The sequence below is a fragment of the Protopterus annectens genome, chromosome 11.part0 (genome assembly GCF_019279795.1).
Source record: "Protopterus annectens isolate FY-2018-M chromosome 11.part0, PAN1.0, whole genome shotgun sequence".
Lineage (NCBI taxonomy): Eukaryota > Metazoa > Chordata > Ceratodontiformes > Protopteridae > Protopterus > Protopterus annectens.
The window spans coordinates 1,038,536,469-1,038,552,961 of NC_056745.1; the positions used below are offsets into that span (position 1 = coordinate 1,038,536,469).

The 16,493-nt window shown below is 39.0% G+C and overlaps 1 protein-coding gene across 1 annotated transcript in view; it reads left to right on the forward strand.

The window, feature by feature from the left end:
- The window catches only part of CELSR1 (cadherin EGF LAG seven-pass G-type receptor 1), a 2,549,932-nt gene that overhangs the window by 1,795,021 nt on the left and 738,418 nt on the right, over nucleotides 1-16,493 (forward strand). Inside the window, exon 8 of the mRNA XM_044088384.1 lies at nucleotides 10,204-10,329. Coding sequence (XP_043944319.1) covers nucleotides 10,204-10,329 — 126 coding nt within the window. The remainder of the gene's footprint in view (nucleotides 1-10,203; nucleotides 10,330-16,493) is intronic.

The window sequence follows — 16,493 nt, forward strand, 5'->3', positions numbered from 1 at the left end:
TTACTAAACCCTCCCCTCTGGTGATTTCCCTAAATTGACCCACTACATAAGGCCAACTGTAGGACAGGAGGGCCACTACTTCAGCACTCAAATATCACTCAAGCAGAGAAAATTAATATAATCCTTCAGTCTGACTAAACACTGCAACTATGGCAACCCCTTGTTTAAGTTCTCCTGCTTCATATTTCCCTTTAAAGATGCCTCTTCATCCTTGGTTAAGTTAATCTAACCTCTTGGCTCTTGCACCATTAGAAGCCTAGCCAGTGTCCAGTCTTTATTTTTATTTATTTTACATTTGTTAACCAGGATAGTCCGACTGGACACAGGTCCATTTTCAGTGGTGGCCTCGGGAGAAAAGCTCCACATTTGGATAGTTACATAAGAGTTAACAGTAGCAGTTACATATAGATACCAGTACAGAATTATAGGAATACATGCATACTTAAAAACTTGGACTACATACATACTTAAAACTTTACAATATTAATTTTCTTGTTCGAACATAGACATTTTTAGTGGTACAAGGCTGAGTAAGGTAACATATCATTCAGTAGTACAATACATATGAGAATGATAGTCAATATTTCAGACTTTTTGAGACTATTTTTCAGATAGCCAGGTAGTAAAGAGAGTGGTGAGCTGGTTAGTCAGGGTTGGTACTGGGGCGCAGCCAGTGACCTTTTAGGTATTTTTTGAGAGATGTTTTTAAATTGGTTTACAGAATGAATTGCTGTAAGTTCAGCAGGGAGCTAGTTCCAGATTGTACCAACAGAGTTGCAAAATAATGACTCGCCTGCCAAGTTTTTAGATTTTAGATTTAACAGTTTGTGCCAACATTTTGTCAGAAGAGTGGAGAGTTTTTAGGTTACTGTATGGGGTAATTATATTTTTGAGTATGGGCATGCTTTTGGGATAGAGGACTTTGTGGGCTATTATTAATTGGTTGTACTGGATTTGAGTGGGGACCTCTAGCCAGCTTAGAGATCATAGGTTAATACAGTAGTGGGTTCTATATGCCGAGCCTGTGGCAAGTCTGGCTATGTTATTGTAGCAGCTATTGAGTTTATTGAGGTCAGATTTACTCAGGTTTGTGTAGATTGGGGAGGCATAAAAAAGGATTGAAAGTAAATGTGTTTTGGCAATCACTGTCCTAGCAGTTGGGGTTAAAAATGCCTTAATTCTATATAGAGATCCTAGCTTTGTGACTGTTTTAATGGTTTTTGTCAATGTGAGCATCCAACTTAAGGTTATTGTCAACAATTACACCTAATAGCTTTGTATTACTTTCTGGTGAAATTATTGTGTCATTATTAGATGTTATGGTAAATGATGGGAATGTAGCTTTCTGGGTGGGGGTGAAGAGTAGCAGTTTTGTTTTATTTGGATTCGTAGGTTCATAGGTAGGTACTAGGCTATCGGCCCAAGGGCCTAAGTAAGCCTAGCCAACAAGGTTCCCTGGCTTACGCCACCCAGGAAAGTTAATTTCTTATTTCCCATCCACTCATAAAGATTTTTCTTGAAGAGTGCTAATGAGGAACTTTGCTTGACATAGATGGGTAGCTTGTTCCAGAGTGTAGGAAGTCTGTGGAACAGGAATCTGTCCCTCCAGCATGTCCTGTTTATTGTGGTGACAAGGTTCAGGTCCCTAGAGCATGTAGCTCGGAGTGATTGGGATTTCTTTAGGTGTAGCATGTCCAACAGCTCTGGATTTAACATAGCTTTATATGTTAGGCAGAGCTCTCCTCGGAGTAGGCAATATGCTACAGAGTAAAGCTGGAGTTTTTTGAGGCAGTCAGTGTAGGGCATCTGTTTCAGGCCAGTAATCCTCTTTGTGAGGTATTTCTGTGGCCTTTCCAGCTGCTGCAGATGTCTTGTGAGGTACATTCCAAAAGGGGTGTTGTACTCTATAATGGGTCTAATGAGTGCCGAGTAGAGGGTAATAATGACCTCTTTTTTCCTGAATGAGAACCCTTTTTTGATGAGGTGTGCCACATAGAAGGATTTCCTGACTACTGTGGCGATGTGATTATCAAAGGAGAGACTACTGTCCACCTGGGACCCAAGGTCTCTTGTCACACATTCTGCGTTAAGTAGACTGCCATTTATGTGGTAGTTCATGGGTACAGAGTTTTTACCAAAGGAGATGACAGTGCACTTTTTGGCATTGAGCTTGAGGCTATGCCTCTGACACCAGGCATCTGTCTCAGCGAGGCCCTTCAGTAGGATTTCCACATCATTTGGTGACTCTACTATGGCTCCTAGTTTGCAGTCATCTGCAGACTTCGTTAGCCAGAGGCCTTCTGTGTCGGCCTGTATTTTAGAGAAGTAGATACCGAACAGGAGAGGTCCCAGGACTGAACCCTGTGCTACTCTACTTGTCACTGGTTTGAAGTCAGATTTAGAGTCTGCAACTTTTACAGTGTTGGTTCTGTCAGGGAGCCAGTTGGCAACCCATCTTGTGACATAGGGATTTATACCTAGTTTAGTGAGTTTAGGTATAATTCCAGAATGGGGGATGGTGTTGAAAATCTTGGCGAGGTCAGGATAGGCTGTGTGAACCACCTTACCTTCATCTATGGCTTTGGTGACTGCCTCAAAGAAGTTGAGCAGGTTCAGAAGGCATGATCTTGCTTTTCACAAACCCGAACCGGTGGGGTCCAGAGTTTGGAGGTTACCAATGTCTTTGTTTATGAGTTCCATGATGATACATTCCATGGCCTTGCAGACCAGGCTCATCAGGCTAAGAGGGCGATAGTTCCCAGGATCAGTGGTGGCTCCCCCTTTACGGAGTGGGATAACTGTTGCTGTGCGCCATTCAGTGGGCACAAAACTTGACGTGAGACTATGATTGAACATGGTGCTTAGGTGGGGAGCCAGTTCATTCTGAAGATCGTGTAAAATGCTACCTGAGAAGTCCGGTCCCATGGATGCTGTCTTTTTGGTTTTAGAGAGTGCAGATGACTCTACCCTACCCTAATAGAAGATGCCTGTCAATGAGCCAATTTTCTACTAAGTTGAAAGTATTTTGTGTTAAGGTCTGCAGGTCTAATAGGGAGGTGGCAGAACAGATTAGGGTAGAGTCATCTGCATATTGAATGCAGGCTTATTTGGAGATGACTGTATGAAGATCATTAATGAAGATGGAAAATGAAAGAGGTCTTAGTATAGACCCTTGAGGAACTTCAAGGGTGACTGGCAGTAGGGGGGAAAGGCTATCCTTCCATAGTACAGCATGTTGTCTGCCACTTAGGACTGAAACCAGCGTATTGCCAGGCTGTTTATGGCAAGAGGTTTTAGTGTTTGAAGGAGTAGTTGGTGGTTTACCATATCAAATGCCTTTGGTCAAGAAAGATGGCAAGGGAAGGGCATATTATTATTTTGGATTTTATTTATTGTCTGAGAGAAGGATAGAAGGACTGAGGTGGTACTATGGTGGGGCCTAAATCCATGCTGGGTGGGAGCTAGGAGTGTGCAAATTGAGGTAGTGAAGGAGTTGCTTCTGGGTACATTTTTCCATAATTTTAGCCAGAGGGGACAGAATGACAATGGGCCAGTAATTTGATAGATCAGTGGAGTTACCCCTTTTGTGGAGAGGAATTACGTGGGAAATTTTCCAGATGGAGGGGATATATGTTTCAGAGATAGTTCTGTTAATTAATATTGAGATGGGATATGCTATTACATCTGCAGCCTTTTGAAGATATTCATCCGGGAGTAGGTCTGCTGATAGGGTGGTGGGTTTCAGTTTCTTGATTAAGGATCGGATAAGTGGTGTTGGTACAGGTTGAAAGTTAAAGGATGGGTGGGTATATGATATGGGGTTAATTGGGTCTAGGTTATTGGAGCCTAGTTGGTTGGCAAGGGTTTGTATAGTTTCCGTAAAGAAGGTGTTGGCAATATTTTCTGGAAGTTTTTGGAGGATAGACGTAGGGGTAGTAGTATTACCTGGATGGAGAAGATTGTTTAAGCCGGACCAAAATTTTTGTGGTCTATTTTGAGGTTTGTGTTGCAGGTTACAATAATAGTCTTTTTTGTCTAATATTATAGACTTCTTAGCATCATTCCTTAGCTGTTTATATACAAGTTGATCCTTATGGGTTTTATTGATTTTCCCAGAGGTCCTGCCTTTATTTCTATTCATAATTTTTGTCTAGTTTCTTTGGACAGCCACAGTGCTACTTTTTTTTTTGTTCTGATGGTCCGGGTGAGTGCATGATTGTCAAGGACTGTAAGAAATGTGGAGTAAAGTGTGATATTGCCTCATCTAGTGGTAGTAGTTTTAGTTTGTTCCAGTTACATGACTGAAGTTCTATTTGGAATTTAGTTTTATTGAAGCTCTTATTGTTCCTAATAGTTCTGAAGCTAGGTATTTGAGGGATATCAGTTTTTTGCCTGAGCATATACGTTAGGAAGTGATCACTTATCTCCTCAGGTTGGGTGTCTGCTTTTATACATTTGGGGAGGGTTATTAATGATAATCTGATCTAGAATACTTTCTTTGTTATTGGGCTTACTAGTTCTGATGGTGGAGGTTATGACTTTGGAGAAACCATATAAATTTATGTGGGTAGTAAGGAAGTCTGAAGAGCAGGTGTTCCAGTCTATATTAAAGTCACCTAGAACAATAGTTTCTTGTGGGGAGTTTATGGGCAGCCACTGTAGAATGTCTTCAAGGATATTAGTGTTGTTACCAGGTGGGATATAAATGCAGACGATGTTTATAGATTTATGCTGGTTAATTTGTAGTTTTGTAAAGAGTATTTCAGCTTTATCAGCTTGAGGAGCTTGTGGAGAGTTGGAAATAGTTAAGTTAATTGTAGATTTATATAAGACAGCTACCCCCTCCCTTCTTTGAGGTGCAGTCCAGTCGTATTATATTGTAACCTGGAGGAGTAACTTCATTGTCAGCGGTGGATGGCTTAAACCAGATTCCGTAAGAGATAGTATATCTGGGGAGTGCAGGTAGCAGATTTTATTATTTAGGCTTCTAATGTTTAGGTGGCAGATGAGAGAGTTAGAAGAGATGTTTTAGTTTTGCAGGCTAGAGGAAATGTTATACATTGCGTTGGATGCTTCCGATGGGGTTAGTTTGAATTTGAAAATTATTAGTTTGTGAAGTTTGAATAAAAGTTTGTAGTAGTGCTTAGTTCTAGAGTTAATATAACTGGCTCGAATGAGCTGTTGTGTTGTTGTAGTATTGAAGTTGGAAGGGGGGCAGTAGTGGGTGAGTAAAGTTATGTGAAAGAGCATGAGTATAAGTCTGTGATCTGGGGTAGTGCAGGCCTGTGAGGGTGAGATGTTCATAAGCTGTGATAAGATACGTAATTCTTAGCAAGGATAAAAGGTAGTAGGCGGGCTTTGAATTGAAAGGTGATGTTAAGGCTTGTAGAGGCATTGAATAGGTTTTGTAACTTACAATTGTTTAAGAATGGGGGTGGAAGGGTAGTAGATGAGGGTAGAACAGAGAAAAAGAGAGGGTGTTGTGTTTAGGCTGGGTCTTAAAATTGCTGATTGGTTTTGTAATTAGGGGAGTGGCAACTGTGGCTATAAATTTAGCACCTCTAGGGTCAGGTGGGATTTGGGGGCAGGGTGGGGCACGGAGGGAGCCCAAGATTAGCGGGGATAATACGAAGCTCAAGAATTTAAACCCCTGCTTCCAGTTTATGCTATGCATTTTCTAATTTTATATGTTTATGCAGGGAGCGCTACTGTCTTTCCTTAGTTAATATGATTAAGCACTGTTTCTGAATGCTAAAATCTAAGGCAGACAGCTGGACTACAGAGCCAACAGTAAAAAGGAGCTTCGTTCTGTGTGTCTGAATTAATTTATGCTAATGGGCTTCTTAGGCTAAGGGGACTTGCTGTGGACCAAGTTCGGTTGTGCTTTATTGACTTTTAAAAGATGATGACCTGCTGTACTTTCTTTTGGTAATGGGGGACTCGGTGGACAAAATTGCTTGTATCTTATAGGGCTGGTTCTTTCCCGAGTTCTGAGCTGTTGAGGTAAAGCAGGAAGGGTAAAGAGACCTGACAGGAGATAAATAGATAGTACTTTTCTTAAAAAAGAGTAATAGCAACAGTAAAAATATACTAAGGGGTAAGCTCACACTTTAAGGCTAGACAGCAACTGGCTATGCAGCTTATTTCAATGTACTTTTAAACCCTACAGTGTACTTGAGAGACAACAGTCTATAGTCCTTGTTATCATCAAGACCGCAAAAAGTAATTAACAGAGAAGGGCCATTACATGCAAATAAAGTATCTAAGAGTGCATATAACTTAACACTCTGCTCGCTGTTCTACTTACTGTACTAAGAGTGGAGAGGATTTACGGCATTTACAAACTGTCTTAAGCAACTGCAAGTAAAAAACACTGTAACAGAATATCGCTGATGCTTAGACTGAGCATAATTTACTTTACAGTTCATTTACTACAATATAAGCTGCATACAAATTCCATAATGCTTTAAATAACTAAAATACATGTTTCAAGTACCAAAAACTGATAGAACAAGTAACCGACTGGGTCCGTAGGCATTAAGGGATTTGAAAATGGCGGTTTTATGGATGTTATAAGTAACCTTGCTTGCGTAGCTCGTCTGGGAGGGAGTAAGGATTGGCTAATATGGAACTAAAGAGTTTAAACCCCTGCTTCAGGTTTATGCTATGTATTTTCTAATTTTGTATGTTTTATGCAGGGAGCTCTACTGTTTTTCCTTAGTTAATATAATTAAGCTCTGTTTCTGAATGATAAACTCTAAGGCAGACAGCTGGAATACAGAGCCAACAGTAAAAAGGAGCTTTGTTCTGTGTGTCCGAATTAATTTATGCTAATGGGCTTCTTAGGCTAAGGGGACTTGTGTGGACCCAGTTTGGCTGTGCTTTACTGACTTTTAAAGATAATGACCTGCTGTACTTTCTTTTGGTAATGGGGGACTCAGTGGACAAAATTGCTTGTATCTTACAGGGCTGGTTCTTTCCCAAGTTCTGAGCCATTCAGGTAAAGCAGGAAGGGTAAAGAGACCTACTGTACTTTCTTTTGGTAATGGGGGACTCGGTGGACGAAATTGCTTGTGTCTTACAGGGCTGGTTCTTTCTCAAGTTCTGAGCCGTTCAGGTAAATAGAGAGACCAAAAACTGATAGAACAAACAGCCGACTGGGTCCGTAGGCATTAAGTTTTTTTTCTCGAAGAGCATTTTTAGATAGCCTAGCTGGAGGTTATGCATATGGAGCTGCACATCTCATGCTTTTCCAAAAAATAAATAAATACATTTCAGCCCTCAGTGGAATATTAATCCAGTAATCAGCTGTAAGATATTAAAAAGCTCAATTTTAAATTTCTCTAAAAGGGAGAAGACAAAAAAATATATAACCACTCCTGTCTGATTCTCCTTCTGTATCTCTAATACTCGTCATTTACAGTGAGGAACATTTTTTGCAGCCTTGCTGTGGTTTAAAATCATCTTTGAAGACACTTCCTTGAACAAATGCAAAATGTTTGTAACTTATTAGCACATCAAGTCACCAGGCAAACTTGCCCTGACCAGACTTTTCTTGAACATTGTACCCAGGTGTCCTTCCCAATTCTGTTTCGTATTGCAGATTTCTTGAGGTCTATTAAAAATTTATAGGAGTTTCTGACAAATTATTTTCTCATCTCCTGTATTGTTTAAACATTCAGTAATCCTCTTGACCAGTTTGGGAACATTGAGAGCAACTTCCATTTGATTCCCTTGTCTTCATAAAATTCCACAATTAACCCTCAAACTGTCGAGTCTTTTGTATCTAGCATTCCAAGCTATTGTTGAATATCCCTCTAGGTAGAGCTCCATATACCCCTCTTAACTGATGACAATACTTTAAGAAAAGACCTTTCTTGTTCCATTTTCAGTGCTATTTTTTGCTGTTCATTAGTCAGTTTCAGTGTACACAGGGATAAGCTGAACCACCCACCTCTTAAACTGATAGTTCTTAATTTACTTTCTAATTTGTGAATCTACATTTTTTAAAGTAAAGCATTTCTGTTTTAAACCACCCAGATTTTCCTATCTCATAAAGGTGTCCAGTTCTGATGTACTTCCTTTCTTGTTTAGTGTCATAGTTTTCCAGAGACCAATAAGACTATTTTGAATAGAACATACATTTTCAGTTGTACTGCCTGTAAATAACAACAACAATAATAATGGTAATCAAAATTTGGAGCAGCTGTCCCCCCACTTGCTTAGAAAACAGCTTCCTGCCCCGTAGCAACTCAAGGATCTTACTCAGCTCCAAGAAATTTATGAGATTTGCTGTTAACCAGATACATAAATGACTTGCATTGTATACAAAAACTGGGGTAAAATAAACCTTTTCAGAGTTTAGTCCCTTTGATCTGCTTTAAGATTCAAGAATTGATATGAAAAAATGTCATACCTTTTGGCTAGCAATCTGGTAAGAGGTCTGAATGGATGCCTATAAAGTATCAAATAATCATACCCTCAGATGTTTTAATTTGTTAGATTTACAAATAAATCTGTATCGGTCTTGACCTCCCTCTTATGGCACCTAATTATTTGCTATTATGTCCGTGTTTTGGATGTTAATGTTGTACACAGAAAATTTGCTTAACTCTCTAAAGAAATAAAATCGATAATCCAGGTTATCTAGTCTAGACAGTGACACCAAGTTATTGTCAGCAAGTAATGACAATTTAATCTGGAAAGGGCAACAGAGATACTTTTGTATCGCTGATTGCTGTACCCCCAGAACCGGGGTTTCTGTATAAGCTATGAATAATAGAGGAGATGGAGGAAACCCTGATATGACTCCTTTGGTAACTGAGAACTATTTAATAAATGAGTTGAAATCTTAATTCAAGCCAAAGAACCCTTGTAGACAGTCTGAAGCAAAGTAGTAAACTCATATGGAAGGTCCCATTCTTCTTAGAATATCAGAGAAGATTAGACACTCAGCTCTATCAAATGCCTTTTCAGCACTGAGTTTCAGTAAGAGTAAGAAACTCTAGGACAACTGGACATCCTTGGTCATTAATAGTGATTCTTGGGTTGAGCCTGAAAATGGCCCATTTGGATCAGCGCTTTACCCCAGTTGGTTAAAGATTAGCTGTCAAGACTTAGCACTGTATGTCTTGCTCTTTGCAGACTCGCAACATAATCTTGACTAAAGTTATGTGAGCTCACTCAAAATAGTAAACCCAACCAGTGAGCTAAGTGATGTTGCACAACCAAACTGCTGCTGTTCCAAACGTTCTGGGACACCCATGAATGATTCTCATCTTCTTTCTTTGTGGTATAGCCTTCATATTGACATGTTTTTCATTCAGTGGTTCCATTTTGGCTTTCATTTCTTCTTTGCATTCCTTATACTGCCTGTTTTTTCATCTAAAATTCCCACAGGAGCGCAACTGATCATTCAGAGCTGCTTCTGCCTGTTTTGCCAGTGCCTGGACAATAAATGTCATTTAATTTAGAGTGTAATCTTTGAAACTGTGGGTCTATATCATATATTCAAAATTCCAAAATATCAAACACCATAAGTTCGAACTTGGAATTTCGAATTATGATAACATTGAACACTCAGAATAGCAAATTTTTCCCATGGAAATAATTTGCTGTTCCGAGAAACATACACATAACACAAGCACACCAAAATAAGTAAACCACACACATACAGTTAACAAAACCCAACCCTACACTAAACCATATATACATTCCTAACTATCCACTTACCTTAACCCGCGCCCTAACCCTAAGGTCCATAACTATCACACACATACCCTACGAAACTATACACAAACAAACTAATTAATACACACACATACAGTTAACAAAACCCAACCCTACACTACACCATACATACATTCCTAACTATCCACTTACCTTAACCTGCACCATAACCCTAAGGTCCGTAACTATCGCACATATACCCTACAAAAGTATACACAAACAAACTAATTAATACACACACATACAGTTAACAAAACCCAACCCTACACTATACCATACATACATTCATAACTATCCACTTACCTTAACCTGCACCCTAACCCTAAGGTCCGTAACTATCGCACTACAGTGGAGGAAATACCAAAGCCACGGAACGGCCCACCGAAATCTTGATATTTAAAATTGCTTGCTGTTTTGTTAGTTTTGTGTCATATGAGAAGTGTTAATATAATTTACTACTTTCCTTGATTTCAGGTTGTGCAGCCAAAAAAGATTTCTGTCGTACTGCAAGTTGTCAGAATGGGGGTACTTGCGTAAACAAATGGAATACTTACATCTGTGCCTGTCCTTTGCAGTTTGGTGGGAAGAACTGTGAGCAAGGTAAGGCTAGTAACCTTAGTCTGTTTTTTATTGCTATCCTCTCTTCACCAGAGGTTTTATTACATGATAATGCAATATTACTTTGCCCACTGTGTGCTCTTACATCCTTCTCCTTGTGACTAGTTGTGCTGTCACCAAAGCTGCTTTGTATGCCTATATCAGAATCTAATGGTTTCTTACGGTAAGTTTACCATTCTAATCTGGATAGCTGTTAACAAGCAGAAAAGGAGACCAACTTGGTAGTGAGAGTAGTAGTTACTTCATTTTGAGACAGGACTAGGAAGAATGAGTTGACAGGTCTATCTCTAGGCCAGACATATTTGCTGATAAATTTACTGACAAAGTCCCTGCAGCACTGCAAAAGTGCTGTATAAAGTAGACTTGTATATTTCATTCTGTCTTCCAAAACTGCAGTTTTCTTTGTCAATTTTGGTGTTTGTGCCACAAATTGTGGACATGAAGGTAAAATACATATTTTGTTATGAGATATAAAAGTATATCTGTTGGTCTGATCTTATAAAATGCAAATTGCTGAAAAGTAGGGGTCACTTTGTGGAGCAAAATTTATTTGCCCTCTCTCCATCTTTCTATGATGTATGTTTAGGCATTTTATGTGCTCAGGTTTATTTATGCATTTCTTTTGATACCAGGTTAAGTCCTACCATTGCTCTACTTCTGGCAAAGGAGTGTCAGGGAAAAGTATTGACAAATTCACCTTACATTATATGAGCTTAGTCAGTGTACTTTGAATCGGTCCTGTTAGTATTTCATTGACTGCATTCACCAGATGTATTCAAGAAAGACATGCTCAAGGCATTTTGTGAATACATGACTTCTTGAAATGGCAAGTCATGTTCTGTTCCATTGGCAAAGTAAGTAGCTTAGGGACTTTATAACCTGCTAAAGCAAGTGAATGTGCACAATTGGCCATGCCAGCGTTGGCTTAGAAATCCCATTTACACAGCAGAGTCTAAGGGCACTGTTTACCTACAGGCTGTTGACAATCCCTTTTTTGGCTCACCGTTTACTAAAAATTTAATTTTGAAAACGTTGAGTCTAAAAACTTGTAAAAATAGGAAACTCTTTTTTTTTTTTGCAGGGTGGATTAAGGCTGCCTAAACCTCCAACGTGGGGGCAAGCCCCCCACTCTCCCTGACTTTTTATATACTAGCTACATGGACACGCTACACTGAAGAAAAGGGGCTCACTCAGTACAGTACAGTACACTACTGTGAAACTCACCACAATGTGAAATTTTCAAAGTAGTGACACACAACCAAATGTTCAGAGATGTCTGATAAGGATATTCCTAATGGCATTTCACTTAGTCAAGGCACTAATGGTATCTTTTTTTCTGTTGTGATTATTTTTTTTAATTAGTTTTATAGTATTGTAAGTATCCATATTCTATTCACGTTGTTACCTAGGACCACTGAACTGGTTAATAGCATGCTCAAATTGCATTGCATGAAACTGAAGACAGAATCAAGCTCAAGTCACCAGGCTGCAACCTTTAACTTGGCTTTAACCCTCAATACTGTGCTACCTAATAGTTGGCAGCACATGCTAGAGACAGCATAAAGCTACTACATTCACGATATTTCATGCTGAAAACAAATATTTTACTTATTTAAACTAAGTGCAACAATTTAATGAAGGTGGCATTGTAGTAGCATTTCTATTTCTTGCCCTTACTCTCATAGTATGCTGATAATCAGCTGTAATCATTAACCATCTGTAAGTTCAGGAAGTTTAATTCCAGGAAAAACTCACTAAGGAAATTGTTTTGCAAAGGGGTGTGTGTTGTTGTTTGATGGGCAAGGTTAATAAGTACTACTGTACATTTGAGTGAATACAGCCACTGTCAACTGGGTCTGCTGCCAAGAATAGCCAAGACATAACTATTATGAATGTATAGTAAATGTTCAGCAGACGTTAGAGATAATGGTGGTAAAAATGAGGAAAAGCAATATCTTTCTCAGCTTGGCAGAAGTATGGGCATACGCCTTTCATAGTTCTGGCAAATGGTCCAGTGCCAGTAGAAAGAAGTTACAGGACAAAGCTGTTTCAAAAATCTTCAGAGTCAACATTTTCCGTATTTTAATTCATATCATCACACAGTAGCACTTGCATCATTAAGGCAGCAGTGAGAGTGCAGCTTCAAGGAATTTGAAGAAAAGGTTTGGAAGGACTGGTAGAGAAACTACATGATTTGGACCTTTTTCTTCCTATATTATTGTAAATATAGGCAACTCATATTCACCATTTTAATTTTGAACACATGTTGAGCTACTTTATGCATTCATCCATTGTCTGGCACTGTTAAAAGTGACACAGTGCTGTTGATAAACCTCATTGTCATTTACAGTGTGTACAGTTTTCCTGTCTCCCTACACATTACTGTTACTTGTAAGGTATGCGGGCTCAGTAACCTTTGTACTTAAAGCTGCCAGTTTGTTTAGCAAAAATGTAGATCACCATCTGCATCATAAAATACTTTCATATTCTTCTGGATTGTTTGATTGGCATTACTTCATTTTAGCAAAATGTATCTCAAAGCAGAACCTTAAGTCCAACAGAGCATCATAGCTGTTCCTTTGTTCTTCATTCCAGCCTTGGAAAAAAGTGAGGTAAGTACCACGTGATAAAAAAGCTTTTTTCATTCAGATTTAAGCTGACAATAGTCATTGATGAAACAATCGCATAAAACTAAAATAAGAGGGAAGTTTCCTGGTACCATAAGCAGTGTTCCCATAGTCAGTATGAATACCACCGTGGGTATCCCCTGAAAAGAGAAGACACTGGCCTAACAAGACTATTGTGATCTGCAAAGACTAAATAAATAAAATAAATAAAACTTATCTTTTTTTCTTCTTAATAAAAGGTAATTTATATATAAACAAACACACATACATGCACAACCGGTTTAAATCTTGTGTGTTGCACCTCGTCTTTCCTAGCTGTATTCACTTGCCAAGCAAGGTTAGATAGACTAAGCTCAGATGACATCATCAGAAGCACAGTTTAATAAAGTTTCATGTTTATAGCTGGGCAGAATTAAAAGTCATAGATTCAATTATTTTGCATTTTAACAGTGCTAAAGGAGTGGTACATTTTGTGTTTCCTTCCCAACTAGTTATAAGCAAAAATGAAAGTACACCCTGCCTACATTGCACCTCACTGCTGGACCACATTTTGTTACATACTGTACATCACTAAGTTAAAAAAAAAAAAAACTGTAGTTCATCCATAGTTCAGTACAAGTACTGAGCGTGTGCTCTGTATGTATGTCTTAGTATCAGTTCATACTTTTTTTTATTATTCATTCCCATCATTGGGGCAAGGGTTAACCAGGGAAGGGACCACCATTTTGGCCGCCATTAGGGGATGGTTATATTTTTTTATTAGAGGACATAGCTTCTGTGCATGCTTTGCTTACATGAGTGAAGTGAATGTGCACTGGGCTAACTGCACTTGTCATCCCTCACTTTTGCAAGGAGTGCTTCCAGCAGCAGCAGCTCTGCCCTGCCATCATTAAACTCTGATGGCGGTTACACCGGTCTCTATGGGAAAAATCACACCACCTCTTGTGCTTGCAGAACACCCACAATCCATCATCCCTTGAAGCATGAACGGATCATGCTGGTAAATTCCTCTTCCTGCTTGACTGGCATTACCAGTGACTGGACCATTAATTGAACCCCAGGAGTATTGGTCACAGTCAGGGTTCCATCCCTGTGTGCCACAGAGCCAGACTATCATTCCATGTATATAAATGACCAGCAGTCAGTTAAACAATTTCTACAGTTATTCTGTCCTGTATATGTAAAACAAACACGATCTTCTCATTGTTTTCTAAACTTTACCATTAAATGCAAGTTATCTGCACAAATGCCATTTTTGCCTGTAGTACAGTGGATACAGTAATACAAACTACTCGCATCTATCCCCTAAAAGTGGGAAAATGATTTGCTGAGCATTGATACTATAACTGTCTTTTAAAACAATAAATGTGATCATCCATACTGTTCGTGGCTGGAAAAAAAAAGGTTCCAGCAACTGCAAAACCCTCTTCAGATGGCAGCAACATAATTAATGGTGTATTCCTTTGATGTAGATCCTTTCAGTCAAAATTGCTTGCTGTGATCTTCAAAGTACACTGCGAAAATACAACAGCAGAACTTTGCAAATGTTTAGAATTGGTTCTTACATATAAACAAGTTGCCTAAAAAAGAAATGTCTGTTGACTTGTATTTATTCACTAAGTAGCAGTCCATAATAGCCATTGACCTTTGTTGAAAGCACTTCAAGAACACTTTGTCACAAGCTACACGTCTTGTCTGCTGCTGCCAATCACATCATATGGTCCTGAGACCTGCCCTAAAAGTTGATCTACCACAACAGGTGCAGCAATAGCCTACCAGTACAGTGGTAGGTGCTGGTCAGATCTGAACCTGAAAGAGCCTATCAAAGCAAATGCTAATCTCATGCTGAATTTAGACACTACTGAAGTGAAATTAAAAAAAATCTGCTTTTGTCAAAAATGTATTGACCGTTTCCTAACACTTTTCAGAAAATTTTTGTTGTACTGGATAAACAAACCTATTGTACTAACCACCAGTTCTGGTCATCACCACCCAAATTAATACATCCTGGCCAAACCATCGCACTCTTTCCTTCTTCCACCACTGAAATGGTACAATCTTATTTCAGTAATACCTTTATGCAGACGGCACTGTGTCTGGTTAGCAGTAATAATAACCCCCCCCCCCCTCCCCCGCTTGTCCTAACCATAATCCTGGTCTTCACCTCTGGTATATGAAAACATTAACTGAAACTATAACCAACAACTTCAACTGCCAGCCAACTTCCAACAGAATACCTAAAAAATAGCAGCTGACTCCATGACTTTGCCTGTATTCACAGTGATAAACTGATCCATGTTTGAGAGATGTGTCCCATACATCTGAAAAAAAATCCTATATAATACAGCTCCACAAAGGTGGTACATCAACAGACTTTTCCAGCTATAGACTTATTGTCATCCTGTCCCAGCTATCAAAAAATATTAGAAAATGCATCCAGTCACAACTTATTCAGTACATTAACTCTTAACAACCTGCTCTCCAAAGCACAGCAGTTTTAGACGTCACCATAGTACTACCACTGCTCTCCTCCACTTCACCATTGTCGTAAACCAGCATAGGTGTGGCGGCAGCACGGGATCTTCACTGTTCTGGGATTTATCAAAAGCATTTGACACTGTATCCCATCAACATCATCTTACTGAACTTTCTTCCCTTGGTTTCATCCGGCATTATCTCTCATGGTTACGTAGTTGTCTGACTAAGAGGCAGCAAGCAGTCAAATAGAAACAAACTCTCTCCTAGTTCCTACCCTTCACTGTCAGTGTCGCACAAGCATCATTATTAGGTCATCACTTATTTAACATTTTTATAAACAGAATAAATACTGCCACCCACCTTGTTAGCATACTTTCAATATGCTGATGACTCATCCCTTATATGTGCAGCCCCGTCTGTACCAACACTTCATAACATCACCCAAAATTAATTTAATTGCTATTGAAACTTGGCTAAAAGATACAGCTGTACATTTAAATCATAAGAAAATAACTTATGATCTTTACTCTTACACAGTACCAAAGTAAAATGCAGTCTTTCGAAATAACCATATCCAGCAGCTTCAAATTTTAAAATAAAACCCAAACAAAACTTCTGGGCATCCTAACTGACAATACTTTCAAATCTGACCAACACATATTGCAAGCCTTTAAAAAAAACACCAGAAACTCTGCTTCCTCGGTATAACCAAAAACTACCTGACAGATGATATAGGACAGACAGTAGCATCTGTCTAGCTCCTTTCATCCCTGCTATATGTTTTATATATTCTTAAAAACTTAAGTGATAGTCGTAAAGCTAAATTGTCTGCCTGTTAGAATAAAGTATTTAAATGTGCAGTCGTCCTTACATATCAAACTCATTATTGCAGTGCCTAGCTTCTTACTGCACATTCTTATATGCAGCAGGTGACTCACTGTACTCCCTTTACTTATCTAAACTGTGGAACAGTATTCCATCATACCTAAAACAGACCATGAAACTTTCTGTCTTCGAGCACTTACTAAAACAACATTTAAA